Here is a 27423-nt window from a genome sequence, read left to right as displayed (position 1 = left end):
TTGCAGAGGAAGAAAGGACCCAGCAGCCCTTGCAATGTCAAGCTCTGAACACACAGTCTGCTGTAAATTTTTATCTCAATGGGCCATTCATTTTGAAGGGAGACCTTTGTTAACAATTAGATTCTCTGCTATGTAATTCAGTGTCATAAAATTGTTTAATGATAATTACTGCAATAATTATTTTTTTTCCAAAGTTGAAAACTTTTCTGTTGTCAGGTAATTGATAAGAATATTTACTTTCAGTGTCCTACATCTTGTATTTGAAGGTGTTATAATCTGGGACAATGGAGTTTGTCCTGAGGGTCTTTTTTCATTGGTGACCAACAAGTCTTCATCAAAGATGGGATTTATTTTTATGCTCCAGCTTTACATAAAACACCACCTTTTAGTAACTTTATAACTTGAAGAATATTGTTTCTGTGGCTACAGATCAGTGTCTCTCTTAATCATCCTTCCAGGCATGTTGTTCAATTCTGTAGTTAAAAAACCCTGCATTTGACAGGTCCTAACAGAGGTAAGTGAAGCAACTGTAGAAACCCAAATTTATGTTGCAAAGTTTACAAGTACTGCACATTTTTAAAAGTATTACGGACACTCATCCCAAGACCAATGAGCAAAGAGTTGAGCCTCTGCTAACTCAATCCCAGCAACCTCAGGTGAGAGCTGTGGAGAAAGGAGTAAGAGAGTTTTGTGTGTCCAGCATATAGCGGGTCATGAAGGCTGTATGCAACTCCCCTCTTCCTTCCATACCTCAAATTTGGAGGAGACTCAGACCCAGAGAAATGCATTATCTCAATTAAGGTCACAACCCTGGAGAAAAGCACAATGTGGAATTTTGAAAGTTCATATCACCTCATTTTACTTTTTTTTCTTTATTTGGTGCCTGGCATTGAACACAGTGCTTAACCACTAATTTCATCCCCATCCCTTTTCATTTTTATTTTGAGACAATTTCTGGCTGAATTGCTTAGGGCCTTGCTAAATTGCTGAGGCTTGCTTTAAACTTGTGATCCTCTTGCATCAGTCTCCAGAGCCACTGGAATTAAGGCATGCACCACCATACCCAGCACCTCGTTTTACTTTTATGTTTACCCTTAACTTTCCCAGTCTGTCATGTAATGACTTACTCTTTGTACAGTAGAAAGTGTTTTCTTTTGAAAGGAAAACCACATCTCCACAAGGTCTCCATTAGTTAAAGCTACCACAGTTCAACAGCTCAGCTAAATAATATCATTTTGTCTCATCTCATTTGAAACTCATGAGTTTGTATTTGGAGAGAAGTAAGTTTATAATTAAAGGATGCCCTGCTTACATTTATTGAGTTTTTCAAAAAGGTTTATACACCAGTGCGTCCTCAGTCTTCCAGGCTAAGCAACTAGGGCCTGCCACTGAGCAGAAAGGAATTCTCAGAACATATTTATGTTCACTGCTCCCCCCTTTAGCTGTCATCTTTATACTGAAATCACAAAGCTCTTGACCTTGTGCATGGTCCCCTATGTTATAGCTTTGTCCATACATCTTCCTTTGCTGTTACCTTGTTCAAGTGGAAACAGTAAAACATTCCTTACTTACTCAGGTTCTACAAGGAGGACAGAAGGATGAGCTGCTGCAGCTGGTGTGCAGGACCTTCCTCCAGGAAGCCTCACATGTTCTCCTTTTGCCTCTAATTGATCCCCAGTGTCCAAGTCCACAGGGAGAGGAGCCTGGCCATTTCACCTGACTTTGCTGACTTGGAAATGAACTCAGTTCAAACTTCGAGCAAATCCACCAATCCACTCAGCTCTTCAGCTTTGAGACTGCCCAAGGTTAGTCTCAAGAGGGAGGAACAAGCTATTCCAGAACAGGATGGAGAGCTGTAAAGGGTGTTAGGTAATGGTTATTGAATCTCCTTGTTTTTCTTATTTAGAGACCTAAGGATCAACCAGATGTAGGAATCACATATGAGTCTTCTGCTGGAGAATAGCTACATTAGTTGCAGGAGCAATTACCCTCTCCAATCTGGTCAGTTTCCAGAGGAAATTATTGGATCTAATGTGACTAAGATAAATTATGCTCTGACACATACATTCTTCTTTTGGAGCAGAGGTAGATGATGGTTTTGTGATAAACCAGTCAAAAATTTTACTAACATAAAAATTTGATTTAGACAAAATGTGAAAAAATAACATTTAAATTCAGATTAAATCAATCTATCCTACCAAGTCCACCACTGACTAGACCACTGACTTGGGATTAAACACTTAAAATATTAGTTCATTGGAAAAAATCATTAAAATAAGTCTAATTGGAAGAACATTATGAGAACTAATTTGAAGTATGCATGCCCAATGTTTGCAGAGTATTTTTTTTGCAGGGATGGTAATCTCTTACTATCTTATTGAGTGTCTTACTAGATGTGAGGATCTCTTACTATCTGATTGAATCCAGAGACTGGTAAAACTGTGAGTTGTGCATTCATGTTGTTTTTGGTGCTTAACTTTGATCTGGAGTATTTTATTATATAATGAGATGACCGAATTATTTAATGAGATTGTATTCAATAAATACTAGTAAATCATATTATGGAAATATAATGAATTACAAAACTTTAACAAGTGAGTTTCATTATTTCAAATTTTAGGAGTGCATATGTTCTAAATAAATAAATAAATCTATTATTATTATTATTATTATTACTAATCTTTTACAAATACCTCCTGCCTCCTCCTTGTGCAGAGGGGTGCCTACTGCATCTTCCTGCAGAACTCCAGCCCAGCCTATCCTCAGCCTGTTCCCAGGCTTCACAGTTGACCTAGAGCAATGAAACATGGCTGCAGAAGTGTGCAAGCCATAATGACAAATCTTAGTTTGAATTTAAGAACACAAATATCATATTGGTTATTTGGCATGTCACAAAACATTCTTATTCTCTAAAATCTAGTCAAACATGTCTTTTGCAAAATCCAATACTCTTCCATGTTTCCTTGACTTAACTTTGAAATAAATGGATTTAGTGAGAAAATACAGTCAGTGTTCAAATCTCCTGAAATTAACTGTATCAGCCTCCTTCTCTCTGGACCCACATGCTAAGCCTTTTCACCACTGACAGTGCAAGAAGTGGCCCTGCCCCATCCTAGGTGCACCATCATTTTCTGCAAGTAGATCATCTCTTCTGAATCTTCCCTTTCCATTTTTCTCTAAGCTGGATTAGCCTTATAAGCATGTAAACAATTTGTTAAAGAAAAATGTGGTGGTAGGAAATTTAATCATACTCTTCAAACCAAAGTAAAAATCAAACAACCTGAGGTAAAGTTCAGGATATTTTTCAGTTGGTAGAGATGGTAGCTGCTCCATATTAAGGTGGGTAATATGGGTATGATGGGTATTAAAGTGGATGAAGTGGGTATTAGGGCCAGGGGTTCATACCGAACTGCAAAGATAAAAGGACCCTAAATTTCCATGATGGGAATGGGCGAAGACAGACAAAGCAAGTATTTTCATAAGTGTGTGACACAGATGAAGGGTGTAACATGGGAGGGACACAAAGTAAACTTCGTTCCTTGAACACCTTGAAATGTATGTTTAGAAACTTACCTAAGAGTTTTAAGGGAGACTATGGGGTGAAACTCACTCCACAAAGGTTGCATACTCTCTGTGAACTGGAATGACCCAACTTAGATGTGATCTGGACATCAGAAGAATCTTTAAATGAGAGAGTCATTGCTGAGGTCTTTTTAATAGTTGTTGGAACACCTGGACACCCAAAACAGTTCCCTTATATTGATTGCTGGCAAGAGGTACTACAGAAACATCCCTCTTGGTTCAGAGCCTGTCTAGATGGACAGTCCAAGCTGATGTTGGATCAAACCATAGCAGCCTCTAAGACCCCCTGAAAAGGCAGCTAAACAGAAAAAAAAAAAACTGACAAAGAAAATACAGAAAAGGAACCAGTTTTTCCCCAGTGAGGGAGAAAAGAACACACCACCTTACACCTCTATTCAATATAGAAGAGCTCATGTGGGTGACCCAAGCTGCTTTAAATGGCTGGAGGGACATATTCCACATGCAGAAGGCAATATCCAAGTCTATGCCCAAGCCCAGTTCCCTGACACAGACTCAGAGTCGGACCTCAACAAAGATGAAAATTTCCCAAAGATAAAAACAACCCACTCCACCCAACCTTACCAAGACCTATGAGACAACAAACAGGCTGCCCCCTCATCCCATTCATCCCCAGAGGCAACAGATGATGCCTCTTCTACACCAGCTACTTCTTCCTCTGTGATGGCCTCAGGAATCAAAGGGAGTGAAAATCAAAGGAAGTGAAACTATTGTAACATGGAATTCAAGCAAGTTACTTCAATGGATAAAAATTAAAATGGATAAATTACCTCAATTTGATTCATTTTTATGTGATGAAAAATAAATGTCCTAACATTATTGAAACAAAATCACAATGGTTAAGGCTGCTTCCATGTGAGGTCTATTTTATTAACAATATTTTATGATAGGTGTTGTTAAAGTTAGCACATTAAAACATGGGTAATAAAATAGATACTGTGTTAGATGTTATGACACACAATAAAAATATCATATTTATGTGTCATTCATTATCTCCTCTTTTTTCAAAATTTTAAATCAGGATAATTTTGGCCATCTCATGGTAGGTGAGTAATTGATAGTATATAATTAAATTAATACAATATAAAATACAGAAATTGTTGTAGTGTTAGTTAATTTCAAATAGTAGGGCTGGGGATTTGGCTCAAGCTGTAGCTCGCTCGCCTGGCATGCGTGCGAACCGGGTTCGATCCTCAGCACCACATACCAACAAAGATGTTGTGTCCGCCGAGAACTAAAAAATAAATATTAAAAATTCTCTCTCTCTCGCTCTCTCTCTCTCTCTCCTCTCTCACTCTCTCTTAAAAGAAATTTCAAGTAGTATACTTTTTACTTGATAATAACTAAATTATGCATCATGATATATGATGTTATCAGTTTAACATGATTGTATTGAGTTGATTAGAGATGACATTTAAAGAAATAATTTACTCTCCTCAATTTTTTTCTTTTGCAAATTATGAAAGTTCATACCATAATTAAATATCAACTGCTTCATAAAGACTCAGAATTCTACTTTAATAATCTTAAAATACATTTTAGAATCCGAATTTGGAATAATTTAAGTTTATTTAAAAGTCTTGGCTTTTATATTAGGGTAATAATAAATAAGATAATGTAAATCATTTTAATATTTTTAAGTGTATAATTTTGTGCTTTAAGAGCATTCACACTGATGTACAACCAGCACTGCCATGCATCTTCAGACTTTTTAATCAGTTCAAACTAAAACTCAGGAAAAATTTATCTCCCCTTCCCTTAGCCCCAGGTATCTACCACTCCAATTCCTGTCTCTCTTAATTTAACTACTCTTTTTCATGACTAGTTTCTTTCACTAAGAATAATGTTTTCAGTGTTTATTCTTATTGTGGTCTATGTCTATATTTACTTTGTTGTAATCCTAGTGAGTTTTACATTGTGTATATGTACCACGTTTTGTTTATCATTCACCTCCAGATGGGCAGGGCACACAGAGAGTTGTTTTAGCATTTCCTTTGGTTTCTTTGTGTGAATACCCAAAGGTGGAAATGCTGGATCATTTATTAATTCAAGGCTATTTATTTTTTGAGGAGTCACTCTATTGTTTTCCACAGTGGCATCACCATTTCAAATTGCCACAAAACCCTGCAAAGCTTCAAGTTTTATACCTTCTTATCCAAACATATTTTCTTTTATTTTTGGATGAAACTTTCCTTAGTGAATGTGAAATTGCTTCTCTTTGTGGTTTTGATCTTCAGTTGCTTGATGAGTATAGAGGTCTGTGATAGCTTCATTCCTGTGGCATGCTTGGTGGCTAGGGAGTTTCTGTGCAAAGACACAGAGTGCCTTTGAGGGGAAACTTCTATGCAAAGATACAGGATACCTGACTGCTATGGCAATGGCCTTCATGAGGATGCTCTATGTTAGAGTCTTATCAGCCTCTTCCTTGATCTCAGGCTCACAACTCTTGGGAATAAATGAACACTTGTTAGACAGCTGCAATGTTTCACTGAGCCTAAACTTGCACATAACAGTAACTTTATACAATGGAATTTCCTGAGAGCTACACAAAGCTCCTAACATTGCATATTGTAACTGAGGAATAAGCTGCATAATGTTGCTAAGTCTGTAACATGTCTAGTAATACAAGGAACAATATGTATTAATGATACCAATATAACCTATTGTTATAAATAAAGCTACCAGCTCAGGTGAGCAGCTTTGCTTTTGCCTGTGTACTGTGCTTCTTTCTCCTTTTATTTTCCTTACACCTGTGGCTCCCTTGGCTACAGAGAAACCATGAGCTGCTCCAAGAAGACTGTTTGCAAATGTGGGAAGAACAAGCTAATATTACTGTGTACAGGCCTGTACATAGAGCACATGTGTGAGTCCTGCTGCTGAGCTGAACTCTGTGCTAATCCTGTCACCAGCTCAGCCCCTCAGCTTTCATGCATGCTCAGAGATAATATGATGAAAAGCCCACATAGCACAGCACAGCTCTCACAGGGCTTTTCTGGGTGTGGGACACTGTGTTTGTGAACATGTCTTGTGTGCCAATGCAGCACTGAGAAAGAAAGAACTAGGGAGTAGGAAGGAAAGGGCAGTGCCAAGATATGGAGATTGATGAGAATGTGCTATGGTGGGAATATCTCTCCCCTCCCAATGCATATACCAAGATCCTCACCCTGCATTGATGATTCTAAAAAGTAGAACCTGTGTGAGGTGAGTATAAGGTCATGAGCATAGGGACTCACAAATGGAATCAGGGCCATTGAAAATTAGCTCCTAGTGAGCTTTCTCACCCTCCACCACGTGAGGACATAGAACAAAGGCACCATGTTTAATCAGGATGCAGCCCTCACCAGGCACTGCATCTGCAAGAATAGATTCACATTGCTTACATGTTTCCTACCTTGAATGCACTAAGGTACAATCACAACTTAGATGCACTAAGGTACAATCTCTGCTGTTCTTGTCAGGTGCCACCAAGCATGACACAGGCATGAGGCTATCACAGACCTCTGTACTTATCAGGCAACTGAAGATAAAAAGCACAAAAAGATACTGAATTCAGCAGAGGTTCTGTGTACAGGCCCTGTTCTCATTCCATGCAGTGAATGTTGGAGGGAAGAGGAGCCTGGTCCACTGTTCTCTGACACTCTATGGCCTTGGGAAACTCATGCATCTCTCTGAACTTTATTTGTTGGAAAGCAAAATGTCAGCATTGTTCCCTGTAATATCAGTAATGCCATCATTGAAACTGAGCTAGCAAATTGAACTCTTGTAACACCCATTTAAGGTTGACCTGAGATGCCAGATGAAAAACAATAAAGTCACTGCTTCAGGAATTGCCCCAGTAGGTCATGCAAACTGCCTGCTGTCTTTACAGCACTATTTTTTTTCTTAGCACCTTTTTATGGAACTGCCAACCATGACCATAAGATTGGATTTATACAGTAGCTGGTGAACCCATCTTTAAGTGATTTCCAGTTTTCTTAATGACTTGTGCAGATTCCACTTCAAACTTCTTAAGATTTTGATATGAAGTATATCTGAAAAGATCACATTTGAAACAATGCAAGAATTTTCAGAGTGAAATCTAATCATTTTCAGAAATGATTAGATTAGGAAAAGTGTGACCTTATCAGTGTATTAGGCCACTATCTAGGTGGTAACTATAGGCAGTAGAGCATTACTGAAGCAGGTAGGTTTCTCTGTGTGTGCCTTTTGAGTTTATATATTGCCCTGATGAATGCAGTGTGTTCATTCTCTCTCTCTCTCTCTCTCTCTCTCTCTCTCTCTCTCTCTCTCTCTCTCTCTCTCTTTCCCTCTTCCTCTCCCTCTCCCTCTCCCCCACTCTCTTTCTCCCCTGCCCTCCTTCTTGACCCCACCATGAGGGCAGCAGCTTTCCTCTACCATGCCCTTCCTCCATGATGTGCTTCCTGACCTTGGAGTCAGAACAATCAAGTTGACTACATAGGCTCAGATCTCAGAAACCATGGGTTGCAAATAAAATTTCCTCTTCTGTGGTTTTGACATCAGGTCTTTTGGTCATGGCAAAACAAAACTGACTAAAACAGAGTTTTAGTATATGGCTCCTCCACATACTAGAATTTACTGTCTTTTCACCAAGATTCTGCAAGTCAATCCTAGTTTTTATTACCAGATAAAATTCCTTTGTTGGAGATTCATCTGTCTATATCTAGTTTTTTGGTGTTTTATTGGTTTTCACACTGACATTCCAAAGATGGGCAGAGATGATGTAATTTTCATTACAGTAACTTTTTGCTATCAGTAAACATGCACATGTCAAGGCCATCAGAAATGAAGTTCTGAAATATTTTTCTAGTAAGTCCTCTGGATCAGGTGAATTATAAAGTAGAGCCCACTGACATGCAACTAAACCCAGAAGCTCTCCTTCCCCTCAAGTCCCCGACATTCAGAGAAGAAATGTAGAAACCTGTGGCATTACTCAGATTTCTGCAATCTGCTAGGTTCTTTATTAGCATCTACTCCATATAGTCATTGTTGTGCAATGATGCATCTCAGGGATACTTATCAAATCATCTTCCTCTCAGCATCCTGGTTCTCTACTCTACATGCATAATTGTGGCCACATTTTTAACCCAATTGCTAACCTGCAGCCATTATTTTGTATTTCCTTTCATTCATTTTCCCCTTGCAACTGTTAGATGAAAAATTTATAGCACATTGTATCTATTCAAGTTATTTTTAATGCTTACTGTATGTACTGGTCTTTAATATATTAATTAGGAAAGTTTGATATGAGGAGAAAGAAATGAGTATTTTCTTATCTTTTTCATCACATATGTAGTTAAGCATTTGGTCTCATAGTAACTTGGGACTAGTTCTCATACACTGGGACCAGGGCATTTTGGAAAAGTTATTGAAGTACTAAATTTCCTTATTGATCTTCTGAATAGTTGCCTTGCACATTATTGAATGTGAGTTATTAGGTCTCCCACTATTATTGAATTGTGTATTTCTTCCTTTTGTTTTGTCCAATTTTGCTTTTGTATCTGATACTGTCATTAGATGTTTTTAACTTTACAACTGTATGTCTTCATGGTGAATTGATCTCTTTATTATTATAAAATTTCCAATTTTATTAAAAAAAGATAAAATGGAATGTAGCAACAATTAACTTTTTTTTATCCACCTAAATGCTAATGAGCATTTTTTCTTGCCTTTAAATCTACAGGAGAAAAAAAACTTATGTTAAAGAGTAGATGATAAGTATCTGAATATTGAGTACTTAAGTTATTTTAGTGGACAAAGATGTATAAATGTCTCATAAGTTGGATACCGGTGTGATATTTGTGCCTTAGCCTGAGTTCTTCTATTCCTTTTTCAGAACCCTAAACAATCATGAAACAATCTCACTTTTCAGCCAAATATTAAAATACTGTTTTAATTCTCCTCAAGCCCTGTAGTTACTCCCATTAGTTTCTAAAGAACTTCCTAGCCACAGTTAAACTGATATTTACAATCTAATTGTAGCACATGGGGTTCTTAATTCAAGGGGAAAGAAATAAATTAATCTCCATTGAGACAAAAAAAGAACATTCTGAAAGATGTCTGGTTGCCCATTAAATCTTCAGACACAAAAGAAGCAGGTTGGATGTGTACACACCAAGAACAGTGCCAGAACAGGCATGAGGCAGCATTATTATAAGATGTCACCTGGTCAAACCTCACTCCAGGACTTTCAGGTCAAGGCACCTCAACACAACCCATAAGCACAGGTTTGGGGGATGTGGACAGCATATGGGATGGAGAGTTACTCCAGGAAGGAGTTGGGCATATGGTTGATGGCTCATGGAACTGACCAGGCAAACAGGAAGAATGGGATACAGTGATACAAGGCTGCAAAGGAGATGTTTGATGTTGACACTAGTGTGCCCTGTTGGAGGCCCAGGAATTACTTAGATTTTAGGGAATCAGAGACCCCATGTCCAGCTCAGATGAGCCACTGATAACAAATGTCAAGGATAAATTTTTAGTAATAGCAAGGAACATGGCAAGTACACAATCACAGAGTATGAAAAAGGCAAAGAGAGAAAAACTGTGGCCTTAGTACCTGTAGCAGAAAGAGCTTCTTTATGTATTATGTGCCTGGAGAAAGATTACAGATGTGAATAATTATGCTTCCTAGGAGCCATTTGGATTTCAATATCTCTACAAAAGTTAAAACTAAATGTTAGAAGAATACAACTTGTTGTTGTTATTGTTTTTGACTTTTTTCCACATTGGTACAGGGGATTAAACCCAGGGTACTAAACCATTAAGCTACATCCCAGACCATTTAATTTATTTTTTAATTTCTATTTTGAGACATGTCTGCATAAGATTCTCAAAGCCATGCTAAGTTGATTAGGCTGCCTTTCAATGTGCAATCCTCCTGCCTCAACCTCCGAAGTTGTGATTTTCGGCACCACATCCAGGTGAAATAGTTGTTTTAAGAGTATAATTCCTTGTCCCAAGACCAGAAACTTTAGAGAGAATAATAAGCCATAGGTGATCCTGAAGGAGAGGACTACTAGCCACCCAGAAGTGCTGGATATTTGGAGACCCAGGCCCCATGTTGTTGTGGGAAACTTGAAATGTACACAGTGCAAGCTGCTAACAGGATATAACATGCACTGCTGGAAAACATAAAATAAAAACACAGGATACAAACACAGCAAGGGTATAATGTCAAACAGAAATAATATTTCAATATCAGTTTATTATTACTTTAAAATATTATGGGAACAAATAGCATATTGTATATTACATATAATAGGATAATATCAACATTGTCAATGTTATCATTGAGTTTTCAATTAAATTTATTAATTATTAATTATATATAATAATATATAATTTAGTATCACATTTAAACATGTTACTAGAAATCTAATTACATATGTGGAATTGTGGAATAACATACATCTATACGTCAGCAGTGCTCCAGAGAGTTCCAGTCTGAATGGAGAGAAGCCATACAGAGGAGCAGGGATGGCCATGCTCATTTCTTCTTAGAGGAGAACATCCCACACACTCTTCTTATGGCTCCCAGCACCTCCTTGTTTCTCAGACTGTAGACAATGGGATTGAGCATGGGGGTTAGGATGGTGTAGAAGACAGCTAGATTCTTATCCTCTTCAGGTGAGCGAAGACTCTTGGGCCGAAGATAAGTGTAGGCAAAAGGAGCATAGTAAAATATCACCACAGTTAAATGTGTTGAGCACGTGGTGAAGGCCTTTCTTCTTCCTTCCTTTGACCTCATGTGGAAGATAGCAAAAATGACTCGTCCATACGATGCTGTGGTGCCAAGGAAAGGAAGGAAGAGAACTAAGAGTGCACTAAAAATAACCATGTACTCATAGATCCAGGTGTCCGTACAGACCAGAGGCATCATGGCTGGGATGTCACAGTAGAAGTGACTGATGGTCCTGGACCTGCAGTATGGAAGATGAAGAGCATACACAGTGTGTACTAGGCCATTGAGGGAACCTAGTGTCCAGCACCCAAGGATCATTTTCACACACATTCTTTTGCTCATATATATGTGATAATGCAGGGGGTGACAGATGGCCACAAAGCGGTCATAGGCCATGGAGGCCAGGAGTAAGCCTTCAGAACTTGCCATGGTGACAAAGAAGAACATTTGCACACCACAGCCCAGGAAAGAGATGCTCCTCTGGCCAGAGAGGAAGTTGATGGCCATCTTGGGGACAGTGGAGGAGATGTACATCAGGTCCATGAGGGAAAGCTGGCTGAGGAGAAAGTACATGGGGGTGTGGAGCCGTGGGTCCAAGAAGATGAGGGCAGTCATCCCTGAGTTCCCCAAACAGGCGAGAACAAACACAGAGATGATCAGGAGCAAGAGAAATAGGCCTTTCTGATTCGGGAGAAACAACCCCAACAAAATAAAGTCATTTGAAGTATGGTTCCAATTATCCATAAAAACCTATTTTCTCAAATTCCTTGAAAAGAAATAAAAAATGAAAATTGAGCATTTAAGATGAAATGAAACAGTAAAGGGAAAAAAGAATAAATTGCCTTTATTAGTGTTTATTTAAAATTAATTATTTTAATTTCAACCTGTACCTTTTCTTAAATTTATTTTGAGACCTGAATTGAATTTTCCTTCCCCAGTTCTCTCTGATAACCATTTCAGCAAGTCATAGGCACATACATGCTCATGAAATACAAAGTTTAATACGATGCACAGCAAGGACGGTTGAATTCACTGGAGCCTTCCTGCCTGACGACTCCCAGTAGGAGCATTCCTAGGACTATACACTAGCCTCAGCTCTGGAGGAAGCCAGGATCCTGCTTTCCCAGCTCCCCAACTCAGCATCAGGTTCACCACAGACATGGCCTGTGGGGCACAGAAGTGCCCTGTGTGCTTGAGTCTGCATCCTCAGTGACCTCGCCTCCTCCACACCTTTAGTGCCTGCTCTCCCCTCCCCACTGGCACTCCTGCAGCTGAGTAACCCAGGGTCTTCTCCCAGAGCTGTGCTGCTCACCTCCTAAACAGAAGCTGCTCTGCTGGCCCTAAAAGGGGGTCACCATCCAAAGCGTTATTCTTGTCCTGGGAAGATATAGTGTGACCTATAATATCCATACTTATTATAATATGTCCTTTGGATATTGTCTCCTCTCTAATGAGTTTTCTATTTTCTGAAGTCTTATAAACTCATTTTTTCTTTTTTATATGTGTGCTTGAGTAAGGAAAAAAACACAAGATAAAAATAACAGGTTATAGTAATATGCAAGATTTTATTCTATTTTTCACAGCAGCAAGCATACTTTATGTGGTAATGGATATACCAACATGGGTTTTGATAACAGAAACACATAGTCAGAGGCTTTTTTTTCTGTTTACATAGGAATCTTTGAGATGTCATTGCTTGTATGAACACTTTTTTATGTTACTTCATTTATCCTAATCCATATACAGACAAATTATGTAAATACAGACACTGATGTCTTCATTTTCTAAGTATGAAAAGTAGAATTCAACAATGAAAAGATAAATTTTTGAAGCTACAATGTGTACTCAGAGTAGGAATTGAGCCTGTGTGACTCCTTTACATTTCCAATCATTTTTTAACTATTTGGTAAACTCTTTACTGTTTCTACACATTCAAAACAATTTCTATAACTATCACTGTCCTCCATAAGATGAGGCCTATTTTCATATCTGCGACTAGGTCAGAGCACATGGACCTTAAAGAGGAAGTTCTTTTGTTCTCCCTGTCCTGCACTGCAAGTTTTCATCTTGTCATTTAATAAGGAGGCCTATGATTACATTTAGAATAGCAGCTACAGAGAGTTCAGAGTATCATAAAATATAGATGATAATTGCTGTATTAATTATCTTTTTTTCCCTAAATTGAAAACACGTGCATTTTCAATTCAATGCATGAGTATATTGACTTCAGGATCACATTCATCTGTATTGAAGATTTTGCAATCTGGAACTTTGGAGTTAGATATGAAGGTATAATTCTTTTGAAGACCAGAAAATTTCTATATTTTTGGGGTATTGGACCTTATTTTATTTCCTAGAATATCTTCAAACACCACTCTTCTTGTTACATTACAATATGGAGAATATTTCTCTGTGATTACCAGCTGTCTCAAAGATTAGTGTTTCCCTTGATTATTTTATAAGGCATGTTATAAAATATCGAGAGTTTAAAAATATAACCTTGATCTGACAGAACCTAATACATACAACTACAGCAAGTGTAGCAGGATAAGTTCATTTTCCAAAACTTACAAAAAAGCAAAACTAATTAATACAATGAAAATTAATGGTCCCTGAAAAAATGTTACAGTCAGCCCTGGACTAAAAAGTGAATTGTTTGCCTGAGCCTAGGCTAACTCAGTTCCAATAACCTCATGTAAAAGCTTTGAAGATGGTATTAAGTGAGATTTGGGTTTAGCTTATAGAACTCTGAATAAGTTTCACTCTCCTCTCTTCCTTTTATATTTTAAATTCAGAAGAGGTAGACCCAGAGATATTAATCTCTCAATTAAGTTCACACTCCTGGATAGCAGTACATTCTAAAATTTTAACGGTTTCACATCAAATAATTTTACATTTAAACTCCCTCTTATATTTTGCATTTTGACATACCATGGCCTATTCTGTGTGCAAAATAAATGATTCCTAATGATAAGAAAATATCGATTCTAAAATATTTCTTGGTTAAAGCTAACTCAAATTAATTTAGCACAATTAATTAATTTTGATTTACATTTTGTGAAATTCTTCAGACTGGGTTTTGAGAGAAGATGAGCCATTTTAATTACAATGTACCCTACTAAAAGTCCATTGAATACTTTTAAATATTTAAACCCAAAGCTGTGCTCACACTCTACCAGGATAAGCAAATAGGTTCTGACACTGAGCAGCTGGCCTGGATCTCACCAAGCTCTCCTGATGTGAGGAGCCAAAGGTACCAGGAGGGAGTTCTCAGAACACACTCAGTGCCCATGGCTCCCACCTCTAGTATTCTCTTATGCTGAACTCTCAGAGCTCCTCACCTTGGGAGCTGCTTCCTTATTGCTTTGCTCAGTAATCTCCCTCTTCTCTTCCCTTGTTCCAGTAAAACAGACTCAAACATGCCACACTTACTTCTGGAGAGTGGGACAGAAGGATAAACTGCTGCCTCTGATGCACAGAACATCCCTCCTTCAAGCCTTAAATGTCCTTCCTGTAATGGATCCCCAGGGTCCAAGCCCATGGGAGAGAAAACTTGGTCATTTCACTTGACTTTGCTAATTTCACGGTGAACTTGGTTGAAATGTGGAATAAATCAGCCAACCCACTCAGCTGCCACTCTCTCCTGCTGCCCAGAATTAGTCTCAAGAGGGATGAGCTCAGTCATTCCAGAACAGGATGAGGAGCTATAGGGGTATTAGGTAATGTCTACTAGATCCTCCTGTTTTGTAAGTTAAAACCTGAGGATCAACAAGAAGCAGTGTTCGGCTGGGTGATATCAGCAATAGTAGTGAGAGCAATTACCTTCTATAGTCTAGTCAGATTCTTAAGCAAATTATTGGCTGTGGTGGCTGAATTAAATGACAAAATATATTTTTCTATATGAGGAAAGATATTAATTGATTTGTGAAAATGTGAATGAGGAAAGCAATTCTCCTAAAGTAAAGGTTGACTTTGGGGTTTTGTAATAAAATGAGGATTTGGAAGCATAGTGGTTTCTACCAGGCAGCTCCAACACTGACTAGGGGAACAAACTGGAAAAATCCCTTAACATTTTTCTCTCTTGTCAATGTTTTTTTTGGTTTTTGTTTTGTTTGTTTTTCTTTTTGGTACAAGAGGTTGAACTCAGTGGTGCTTAAACAATGTGCCACATCCTCGGCCCTTTTTCTATGTTTTATTTTGAGACAGGATCTCACTAAGTTGCTCAGGGCCTTGCTAAATTGCTGAGGCTGGCTTTAAACTTGTGATCCTGATCCCTCAGCCTCCTAAGCTGCTGGAATGACAGGCATGTGCCACCAACCCTGACAGTTGTCAACTCTTTAAACAAGACTGATTGGAGGGACATTCTGGGAACAGCATGGAAGTATGCATGCAGATGTTTGCTCTCTGTTGCACGGGTAGCAGTGACAGATGTGAGGATCTCTTCCTTTCCTGGCAAACTACAGATTGGTACACCAGGGAAGGGTATATTTCATGTCATCTGTGGGTCTTAACTGTGACCTGGCTCTCATCATATATGAAGAAAATATTCACCCTTTGACTTTCTGAGTGGGTCTTTTCCACAGAGTATATGTTTTCTTGTTCCATCAGTTTACTGTCAAATGCCATAACTTCATTTTTCTTTATGGCTGAATAAAACTCCATTGTATATGTATAGCACATTTCCTTTATATATTCATCTCTTTTTTAAAGAGAGAGAGAGAGAGAATATTTTAATATTTATTTTTTAGTTTTCGGTGGACACAACATCTTTGTTTGTATGTGGTGCTGAGGGTCGAACCCGGGCCACACGCATGCCAGGCGAGCGCGCTACCGCTTGAGCCACATCCCCAGCCCAATTTATTCATCTCTTGAGAGGCACCTTTCTCACAATATGGGCATCATAAATTTTCCTGCTATAATCATTGATGTCCCTATAGACTTTTGGTGATCTTCCACACAGCTTTTAAAGTAGTTTCATTAATTTGCAGTCCCATTAACAATGCATGAGTGTATTTTCCCCATATCTTCACCAGCATTTATTATTACTTATATTCTTGATAATGTCCTTTCTGACTGGAGTGACATGAATTTTCAATGTGGTTTTAATTTCAATTTCCTAGATTCTTATGGATGTGAAACTTTCTTTTTCATGTATTTGTTGGCCATTCTATATCTACTTTTGAGAAATGTCTGTTTGGTTCTTTACCCATTAATCCATTTGGTTATTTGCTTTTTGTGGTAAATATTTTGGATTTTAGAAGAAGGGCTGGTGAATATTTTCTCTCTTTTTGCAGGCTGTCTCTTTATAATTTTTTTCTTTTTTTGATGGTGTAGAACTTTTTATCTTGATGCTGTCCCACTGATTGACTGTTGCTTTTATTACTTGAGCTTTAACATTCTTGTTAAGAAAGTTAATACCTGTGCTGATGCTTTGGAGTGTTCACCCAATGTTTTATTCTATCTTTGCAAAGTTTCTGGTGTATTTCTTTGATATTTATTGCACTTTGACTTGGTTTTTGTACAGAGTAGGGATATAGTTCCATTCTTCTGCAAATGGACATCCAGGTTTCCCAGCCCCTTTTTGTTAAACAGTCTGCCTTTCTCCAATGCTTTTGGGAACTTTGTCAAGTATCTGATGACTTTGTGTATGTCAGTTGTCTCTGTGTCTTCTATTTTATTCAACTGTTCTTCATGTCTGTTTTGAGACCAATATTATGTGTTTTTTGTATAGTTCTGTAGTATAATTGAAGATTTGATATTGTGACACTTCCTGCACCACTCCTTTTGTGAAGGATGGCTTTGTGTACTCTGAGATTTATATTCTTCTAAAAGAGTTTTAGGGCTATTTTCTCTTCTTCTTTGAAAATGTCATTGTTATTTTGTTTTGGGTTCCATTGAATCTGTATATTGCGTTTGGAAGTATGGCCATTTTGACCATATTAATTCTACCGATCCGACAAGGGCAGTCTTTCCATTGTCAATGTCTTCTTGAATTTCTTTCTTTAGGGTTTGTAGTTTTCATTGCAGAGATCCTTCAGCCTCCTCATTGAATTCATTCTAAAATATTTGTTTTTGAAGTTATTGTGTATAGGAAAGTGTTCCTGATTTCTTTCTCACCAGATTTGTTATCACACTATAGGAAAGCAATTTTTTATGCGTTTTGTTCTTGTGTCTGACAACTCTGCTAAATGTATTTATCAGTGTTAGAAGTCTTCTGGTGGAGTTTGAAGGGTCTTCTAGATCATGTCATCAGCAAATAGATAATATGAATTATTTCTTACCTATTTGTATAGTCTCAGTTGCCGTGTCTTATGGCATGTCCCCTGAAATAGATTCAAGACACATGTGGAATAGTAGATGTAAGAGAGTCCATTCTTGCCATGTTCCTGATTTTAGAGAAAATCCTTATTTTTTTCCATTCAGTACAATGTTTGCATTGGGTTTTTCATTCATTTCCTTTAAACTGTGGAGGTAAGTAAGTATCATGTATTCCTTTCACTGTTGTGGTAAGTTTTTTCCACATATTCAACATTAATGAATACTGGATTTGTTGAATGCTTTTTCTGCATTTATTGAGGTGATTATGTAATAATTTTCTTTAATTCCACTTCTGTGGTGGATTACACTTATTGATTGGTGTGTAGAACCAAACCTGCATAACTGGGGTAAAACTTGTTCATGGTGGACTTAATGTGTTTTTACATGTGATTTGGTCATATTTTATTTTATTGGGGGATTTTGCATGTATCTCTACTAAGTACATTCTTCTGAAGTTTTCTTTTCTTGATGTGTCTTTGTCTGGTTTTGGTGCCAGGGTGATACTGGCTCCATAGAATGAACTGGTAGTGTTTACTCTCCTTCTATTTATGGAATAGTTTGAGGAGGATTAGATCATTTTAACTTTAAGGTCTGGTAGAACTACTGTGGGAACCCATGCAGTCCAGCAGTTTGCGTTTTAAAAGGCTTTTGTTCTCTGCTTCAATCTCATTGTTTGATATTAGTCTATTTAGGTTTTCTGTTTCTTTCTGGCTCAATTTAAGAAGGTCATATGTGTCTAGGAATGTTTCCATGTCTTCGTTTTTCCAAATTCTTAGAGTTTAAGTTTTCAAAATCGTTTCTGATGATCCTCTAGATTTCAGTAGTGTCTGTGGTGATATTTCCTTTTTATGTTAGATTTTGCAATTGCGCCATTCCTTCTTATTGTTAGTTAGGTTGACTAAAAGTTTAACAATTTTATTTCTCCTATCAAAAATCAACTCTTTCATCAACCTTTTGTGTTGTTGTTGTTATTTATCTTAATTTCATAGATTTTTGTCTATCCTTTCAATTATTTCCTGTTTTCTACTGATTTTTGGTGTTGGTTTGGTCTTTTTTTTATGTCCCAGAGATGTAAAGTTAGATTATTTATTTGGTGTCTTTCTATTCTTTTAAGGTATGCACTCAATGCCATGAATTTTCCTCTTAGAACTGTATTTTTACTTTCTCAGAAATTTTAATAAATTGTATCACCATTCTCATTTACTTTTCAGTATTTTCTAATTTCTCCCCTGATTTTTTCTGCAAGCCATTTATCATTCAAAAGCATATTATTTAATCTCCAAGTCCTAGCATAGTTTCTGATTTTTAATCTATCATTGATTTTAATTTTATTACATTAAAATATGCATGTATAAATATACCACAGTGAATCTTAACACCATGTACATCCACAAGACATCAATTTTTAAAGACCTTAATTATGTAGCAGAAAGATAAGTGGATGGGACAGGGGGACAAGTAAGGGAAGTACTGGTGACTGAATTAGAAGAAATTATATTTTGTTCTTTTATAATTATGTCAAAATAAACTCTACCATCATGCATAACTAAAAGGAATGCACACAAACAAAATTTTTGAGAATCCTTATGAAAAACAAGACAACTACAGGAGTGCACAAACTTTTCAATAAAATAATAGCAAAAAATAAATTCCAAACTTTTGGAATGAAATTGAAATTCGAATACAAGATATATTTAGAACCCTGAATAGGAAAGATTAAAAAAATCCTCTTTAAAATAAAAATGCCTAACCAATAGTATAAAGATATACTTTTAAAATCCAAAAAAGAAAAGCACATGTCACATTTACAGGCAAGCTAATCAACTGATTTTCCAGGCCAGGCAATAAAAACCAAGGGGAATTGGAGAAATTCTGAACGAAAAGAGGTACCCAACAAGAATTTCATGCCCAGGAAAACTACCCATCAGTCTTGGAGGAGAAATCAATCTTTTCCATGACAAGAAGAAACAAAAACAATTCACAGTGATTAAGGCTGCATTAAAAAATTATATATTGAAATATTTGATTCCAAATAAATGAAATAGAGACATCAGAGCCATCCTAGGGTCCAATCCTAATAGAAGAATAGCAATTGTAAGAAGAAACAAATCTGAATTAATTGTTAGAAATAAATGAAAATGGCAAAACCCACAAATCATCTCTCTATAATAATACTGAATGTAAATGGTCTAAACATTCCAGTCAAAGACTTAGATTGGCATAGTGGTTTTACAAACAAACAAACAACAACCAAAAAACAACCACAAAATTTTAAAAAGCCTTAACTGTGAAGACAAAAAAGGTCAAGTTGAAGAATAACCCATGTGTGTTGTTGTCTGTATAAAAGGGGAATTGCTAGCATGGATCACTGCATAACTGGGTCATTCTACCCAAGAGCTGGCCACAGCAGTGAGGACATGTATGCCTGCACACTGTATCCTGCCACCTGAGATTTTCTGACTAATAAGCTTCAGCATTTCTCTTGGAATCCTTACATAATAGCTTGAATTGTATTTAATGTCAATTATAGTCATTATTTATTAGAATATCATTCTCCAACAACAGATTTTTCAGGTGTAAGAATGAATAGAAGTGTTTTTCAGAAGATTAAAATTATCTCATGAGGGGTTCAGGGGACAGAGGATGGGAGACAAAGGGGAGGTACCTGGGAACAACACTGACCAAAATATGTTGTTATATTATATGAATGAAAATACAGTATTACATATAATTAAAATGTGTCAGTGAAAAAAGAAATAAACAACAACTAAAAAAATTGTGGGCATATAAAACCTGATATGCAATATAACCTTAATTACAGAATATTTTACAAAAAGCTGTAATAAAAAAAGCTTTCAATTCCTACATAGTGGAAAAAACTTCAGTATTTAATGGTAATGTTCACAATAAAGAAACAATTTGACCATACATAATACCTAAAATTAGGTAATAAATACAACATATGAGATACTCAAATTTTTACTCATGGTTTTATTAGGCTCATTTTATTGTAATTTTGCTATTATAAAGCAAATGGAAAAGAAATAATTATATTCAGAGACATTACTATGTGCCATTACTGTGCATATATTGAATAACAACACATGAAATACAGATTTCAGAAACTACCAGGCATTGAGCAACATTGTGGCGATCTGAATGAAGACCTTTCTTCCTTGCCACACCTCAGCAGCCCTTGACTGAGGCCCTCTTGTGTCATTACTGATGTGGCCTCTGTTGTCCACATCTCAGGGACACCCTCATCAAGAGAAGCAAATCATTACCCTCAACACACAGGAGGCTGACCCCTGGCTGCTCCTTAGTCTCCACAGAGATCTCCATGGTGTGAAGAGGAGAGGAGTGATAAAAATATTCATTTCAAAAATATTCAAAGAATTCCCTCAGAAAAATGACTTTGTTGGTGGATGACTTCAGGACACACTGCTCAGCAAGGCAGTGAGTGAGTAAGTGTGCTGAGGCCATAAAAGGTATGAGACTATTTATTTGTTATTTTTATGTATTACCTGGGAGAACTTTGCTTCAGAAATGGACTTGAAGTTGACTTTGAGGTCAAGAGCTCTACTTTTAATAGTTCTGTGTAGTGGAAATCCTGGGCATTAAACGCAGAAAACAGTAAGTGATTTTGAGCTAATTGATAAATCCATTGTCAGGAAGGGAAGGGAGGTGAGGTAATGGAAGGGGCAGCCCATGACACCTGGGAGGAAGCTTCTGATAGCAAGTGAAGCTGGAGACTGACTAGGCCCCCAGAGCCCAAGTTCACAGTAAGGAGGTGATGTTCCATTTCTCACTTGGATTTTCCTTTACTTGGTTTTTGCTTTAAGTTTGTTTGCTTTAGCCATAGCTAAAGTTGATTACATAACACCATTTGTAATCTTTTTTAAAATATATATTAGTTGTAGTTGGACACAATACCTTTATTTATTTATTTTTTATTGTTCCTGAGGATGGAACCTAGCTCCTAGCACATGCTAGGCGAGTTCTCTACTGTTGAGCCACAACTCAACAGTAATCTTAATGATGTTTTCCTCTTGCTAAATTTCCTTCTATGGCTTCATGGTATTCCAATTAACTACCTTGAAACTACTATTGTTGATTTTATGTGAAATTTAATATGTTCTCGGTTGTATGAGGTAATTGACAATAGTTAGAATTACCAATGTATGGAACATTGACCAGCTTTTTTAAGGTAAAGGGCACATGAAAATGATACAGGTAAATTTGTGATTTGCACTTGGGTTAAGTGTTATCAAGGTTTGGTCTGTAAAGCCAATATGTGTCAATTGTGATGCTTTGTGCTTTCAACTTTTGCACCTTGCTTGTTTTATCCTTTGGTACAACACCAGAATATATTAAGAAGTAATAGTAATATGTATACTAGAAATCATTACAATTTCTTTTTCAGAATTAAATTGGTACACTTTTCAGAAACAATTTGGCAACTATGTTATTGTACAAGCTGTGTGGTTGACAGCATAGGGATATACATGATGATAATTACATCAATGCTCTGATCTAGTCAGTCATGGGAATTCTAAGTGTTACAGCTACATGTGCAAGATATTCATAAATATTTTCACAGACACAGAGTGTATAAGTCATCCAGCTCCTCTGTGTTCCACTTCCAAGGTACACACTCCAGTATTACATTCACCAAACATGTGGACATTCCTTTTAAATGAAGGGCTAGAACTAGATTAAATTAAAGCTAAACACATTCTCTAGTGAAGTTGTTAAATAAAGCAGAATAAGCCCAACTTCATTCCAAAAGAAAATTCAAAGGATATGTTCTCAAAATTAGTTTTTATCTATCCAGGAAAATACTTGTCTACATATTTACTATTCATCTATTTATGGTTCTTCAACATTCTGGAAAATCATGGGGCTATGTAACTTTGGAACACACAAACATTCACTGGTGTCCTGGAGTTTTATGCCCTTTGTAAAATATGATTCTTCAACTTCATATACCCTTCTGAATGACTGAGGAGCCAATCAGCTAGATGTTGCTGGGGCTGCTGTGAGCCAATCATCAGCTGGCAGTCTGAAAGGTAGGGAAACAGCCCAATGAACATCACCGCAGAGGAGCCAATCAGCTAGATGTTGCTGGGGCCGCTGTGAGCCAATCATCAGCCAGCAGCTGGAAGTTTCCTGGCAGCTGGAAGTTTGCTGGGGCCCCTTTGGCTGTGGCTCTCAACATCTCCCCCTCTCTGTTTAAACAACAAGCATGTGGCTTAGGGACCTTGACTGCCTTAGGTTGTCCAATACTACATAATGTCCTTAACAAGGTCTCCCTAACATACTGAGTGAAATATTTATTTTAAAGTGTTCAGAGTATAATTCTTTGTTCCAAGACCAAGAATCACAGTGAGAATAACAACCCACATGTGATCACGAAGGAGAGGACTACTAGGTACCCAGAAGTGCTGGATATCAGGAGACTCTGGCCCCGTGTGGTTCTGGGAAACTTGAAGTGTACACAGTGCAAGCTTCTAATGGGATATAACATAAAAGTCACACAATGTTGGAAAATGTAGAATGAAAACAAGCGATATAAGGAAAGCAAGAGTATAATATCAAACATACTAATGATAATATTAAGTATCAGTATATTACTACATTAAAATATTATGTGAACTAACATTACATTGAGTATTCTATATAATATAAATAATATAATATCAACCTGTTAATGTTAACATTTTTGTTTTCAACTAAATAAATATTAATTATTAATGTAGATAAATCTATGTAATAATCAATATTTAATTTGATTTTAAACATGTCACTAGAAATCTAATTACATATGTAGAGTCACATTATATTTCTATTGGTGAGTGCTGCACCCGGGTGCCTCAGTCGGCATGGAGATAAGCGATACCTAGGAGAGGGTCAGCCATGCTCACTTCTTCCATGGGGAGAACATCCCACACACTCTCCTCATGGCCCCCAGCACCTCCTCGTTCCTCAGGCTATAGATGATGGGATTGATCATGGGCGTGAGAATGGTGTAGAAGACAGCCAGGTTCTTATCTTCTTCTGGTGAGCTGACCTTCTTGGGACGGAGATAAGTGTAGACAAAAGGAGCATAGTAAAATGTCACCACAGTTAAATGTGTGGAGCATGTGGTGAAGGCCTTTCTTCTCCCCTCTTTTGAGCGCATGTGGAAGACAGAAAAAATGAGTCATCCATAGGAAAAAGTGAAGCCAAGGAAAGGAAGGAGGAGAATCAGGACTGCACTAAAAAAATCACATACTCATAGACCAGGTGTCAGTAAAGTTATCACCTGGTCACACCTCAGCTAGATGTGCTGATTCACTCTAGGACTGCCAGGTCAAGGGACCTCAAGACAGCTCATAAGCCCGGGTTTGGGGAAATTGGACAGGACATGGGATGGAGAGTTACCTTTAGGAAAGAGCTGGGCATGTGGCTGATGGCTTATGGAATTGACAGGCAGACAGATAAGAAAGGATGGGATACAGTGATACCTGCAGACACAGGCTGCCTGTGAGGCTGGGGGGGGACAGCAATGCACCTGAGAGAGGTGCACTGTGTTGACTCCCCAGATGGTAGGAAAGAAGACCCCAAAGAGCTGCTCAGAGGAGCCACTGGTGATAAGAGCCAAGATACATCTCCTACTTAAGTTAAGGACCAATGCCAGTAATGCATCAAAAAAAAAATTAAAAAGACAATGAAAGAAAAGTATAGTATCAAAGAAAGAATGTTTATTCCATATTATGTGCAATGAGAATAATTACAGATGTAATAATGTTGGACCATAGGGGCCACTTGAAGTTCATTATTTCTACAAGCATTTAAATTAAAATTAAAAGAAAACAAGTGGCTTTTTAAAAAGAGTTCAGAGTACAATTCTTTATCCCAAATAAAGGAACATAGAACAATAAGGCACATCAGTTCCTAAAGAAGAAGAGTGCAAGTCACCAGAGGTCCTATTGTCTGTAGACACTGGGAAATATGACCTTGGGACATTTGAAATACGTTAAGTGCAAGTTGGTATGGGTTCTAAAACTCCCACAAGGCTGTGCAAATTTAGAATGAAAATAAGGTATTCAAGCACAGTAATAATTCATGTCAAATATATAAAAATTATACTTGTCAACATGAGAACAAATATTTTATTAATATTAGTATATGAAAAAAAGAAATGTGTACTGTATAGTACAATATAAGATTGATTTGTTAGCCATAGCATTAACAATAACATTTTCTCTCTAACACATGTAATAATTATTATATTTATACATTATAAACAATATATCATCTAATTAATTTTAACTGATGAATATCTCAGTAGAAATCTACTTATATGTGTGGATCATATTATACATCTATAAAGTCAGCAGTGCTTGAGAGAGTTACAGTCTGTGTCAAAAGAGGCAATCCAGAGAAGCATGGACAGCCATGATCATTTTCTCCTGGAGGAGAGCATCCCCCACACTCTTCCCATGGCCCCCAGGACTTCCTTGTTCCTCAGGCTGTAGACAATGGGATTGAGCATGGGTGTGAGGATGGTGTAGAAGACAGCCAGGTTCTTATCTTCTGTGGGTGAGTGGACACTCTTGGGCTGGAGATAAGTGTAGACAAAAGGTGTGTAGTAAAATATCACCACGGTTAAATGTGTGGAGCACGTGGTGAAGGCCTTTTTTCTTCCCTCTTTTGAGCGCATGTGGAAGACAGCAAAAAGGACCCGTCCATAGGAGGCCATGATGCCAAGAAAAGGAAGGAGGAGAAACAGGACTGCACTCACAAAGAGCATGTACTCATAGTCCCAGGTGTCCATACAGACCAGAGGCATCATGGATGGGAACTCACATAAGAAATGATTGATGGCCCTAGACTTGCAATAAGGAAGATGAAGGGCGTAGGTTGTATATGCCAGAGAGTGAATGGAGCCCAGTATCCAGGTTCCTATGATCATCTTCAAACACATTATTTTACTCATGTGGACAGGATAGTGGAGGGGGTGGCAGATGGCCACAAAGCAGTCATAGGCCATGGAGGCCAGGATTAAGCCTTCAGAACATGCAATGGTTATAAAGAAGAACATTTGCACACCACAGCCCAGGAAGGAGATGCTATTGAGGCCAGATAGGAAGTGATGGCCATCTTAGGGACAGTGGTGGAGATGTACATCAGGTCTATGAGGGAGAGCTGGCTGAGGAGAAAGTATATGGGGGTGTGGAGCCGGGGGTCCAAGAAGATGAGGACAGTTATTCCAGAGTTCCCCACCAAGGCAAGAACAAATGCAAATATGATAAGGAGCAAGAGAAGTAGGCCAGTTTGGTTTGGGGGTAATAGCCCCAACAAAATAAAATCCTTTGAAGTTTGGTTCCATTTCTCCATGAACACACACTTCTTTAATTCTTTGAGATGTAAACAAAATAAAAACTAAGAACTAACCTGAAAAAAAAAAATAGAAGAGGAAAATAAAAAGAATCATCTTTGTTAGTCTTTTTTTTTTTTTTAGAAAGAATTGTATTTCTCCAACAGTAGCTTTTGTTGAATTTAAGACCTATACTCAATGTTCCTACCCAGTTCTCTCTGGTAACCATCTCAGCAGGTCATAGACAAATGTAAGGTCTTAAGATATAAACTCGAGTACCACTTGTGTCAAACCCAATGAGGTAGCTGGAGCCTTCCTGCCTGCTGACTCCTGGCAGGAGCATTCCTAGGACTATGCACCAGGCTCAGCCCCAGAGGAAGCCAGGATCATGCTTTCCCAGCTCCCCAACTCAGCACTCAGGTTCACCACAGACATGGCCTGTGGGGCACAGAAGTGCCCTGTGTGCTTGAGTCTGCATCCTCAGTGACCTCGCCTCCTCCACACCTTTAGTGCCTGCTCTCCCCTCCCCACTGGCACTGCTGCAGCTGAGTAAGCCAGGGTCTTCTCCCAGAGCTGTGCTTCTCACCTCCTAAACAGAAGCTGCTCTGCTGGCCCTCAAAGTGGGCCACCATCCAAAAGTTCTTGAAGGTAAACTTGTTGTGTGTCCTGTAAGATTCACTCTAATTTAAATGTGTTCTGGATAATGGCTCTTCCCTGAGGACATTCTACTTGTTGAAGCCCTACAAACTCTAAAACAAACAAAGTAAATCATGCATGTTTTTATTCTTCATATCAGCAAATAACAAATGACAATAGTGACAAATCAAATAACGTGCAAAGTAGTTTTCACCCTGATTTTTTTATTTCCTCTTTTAGTTATACATGCAGAGTTTAATTTGACTCATTTATACAAACATGGAGTGTATCTTCTTCTATCCAGGATCACAGTCTTGTGGTTGTACATGAGGTGAAGTCTCACTGTGGTGTATTCTGATGTGAACATAGCAGCCTTAGGTCAGATTCATTCCACGTCTTTCCCATTCCCTTCCCCTCCTGTTGGGGTTTGAGTGTGCAGAGTTTAGCTCCCTCAGGCCTGATATTTTGCAAGAGTTGTGGTTGTGATTTAGGCCAGCTGAGGCAAACCTAAGTTAGGAGGAGGAAAAGTTCTCTTCCCCTTATCGCAAGTCACAAGTTCTGCATGGTTTGGCCAGGAGGAAGAAGCTTCCTGCATACTTGTCCTGGGAACAGTACATTCTAAAGAAACAAATGCATCCTCAGAGGATTAGATAATGTCTACAAAGAATTTTGGGAGGGTACTTATCAAATAAACAGGAACGATCTGAATTTAGCTCTGTGTACCCGCTGAGGCATGATATTTGGGCAATGTGGGTAAAGTGTTATTTGAAGAATTGCTTGCTTTGTTAGAAGAAGAATATAA

General features: G+C 37.8%; 1 protein-coding gene and 1 pseudogene across 2 annotated transcripts; both read right to left on the bottom strand.

Moving 5' to 3' along the window:
* Positions 1-11110: 11110 nt before the first annotated feature.
* Positions 11111-12049, bottom strand: LOC308655770 (olfactory receptor 2L13-like; the record flags this gene model as incomplete). The annotated part of the gene is made up of 1 exon (XM_081306033.1): positions 11111-12049. One exon carries the CDS (start codon positions 12047-12049, stop codon positions 11111-11113), a length of 939 nt encoding a protein of 312 aa, XP_081162159.1.
* An 11494-nt stretch (positions 12050-23543) lies between these two features.
* LOC308655878 (olfactory receptor 2L13-like) lies at positions 23544-26005 on the bottom strand (annotated as a pseudogene). The gene is made up of 2 exons: positions 25338-26005; positions 23544-23813 (listed from the first exon to the last, which is right to left on the bottom strand). The product of its transcript is annotated as an olfactory receptor 2L13-like (transcript).
* Positions 26006-27423: the final 1418 nt, after the last annotated feature.

Source organism: Spermophilus citellus (genome assembly GCF_964194105.1).
Source record: "Spermophilus citellus genome assembly, chromosome: 1".
In the NCBI taxonomy this organism is placed as follows: domain Eukaryota; kingdom Metazoa; phylum Chordata; class Mammalia; order Rodentia; family Sciuridae; genus Spermophilus; species Spermophilus citellus.
The sequence above is the reverse complement of the archived record's forward strand: the minus strand, read 5'-3'. Positions and strand labels throughout refer to the sequence as shown.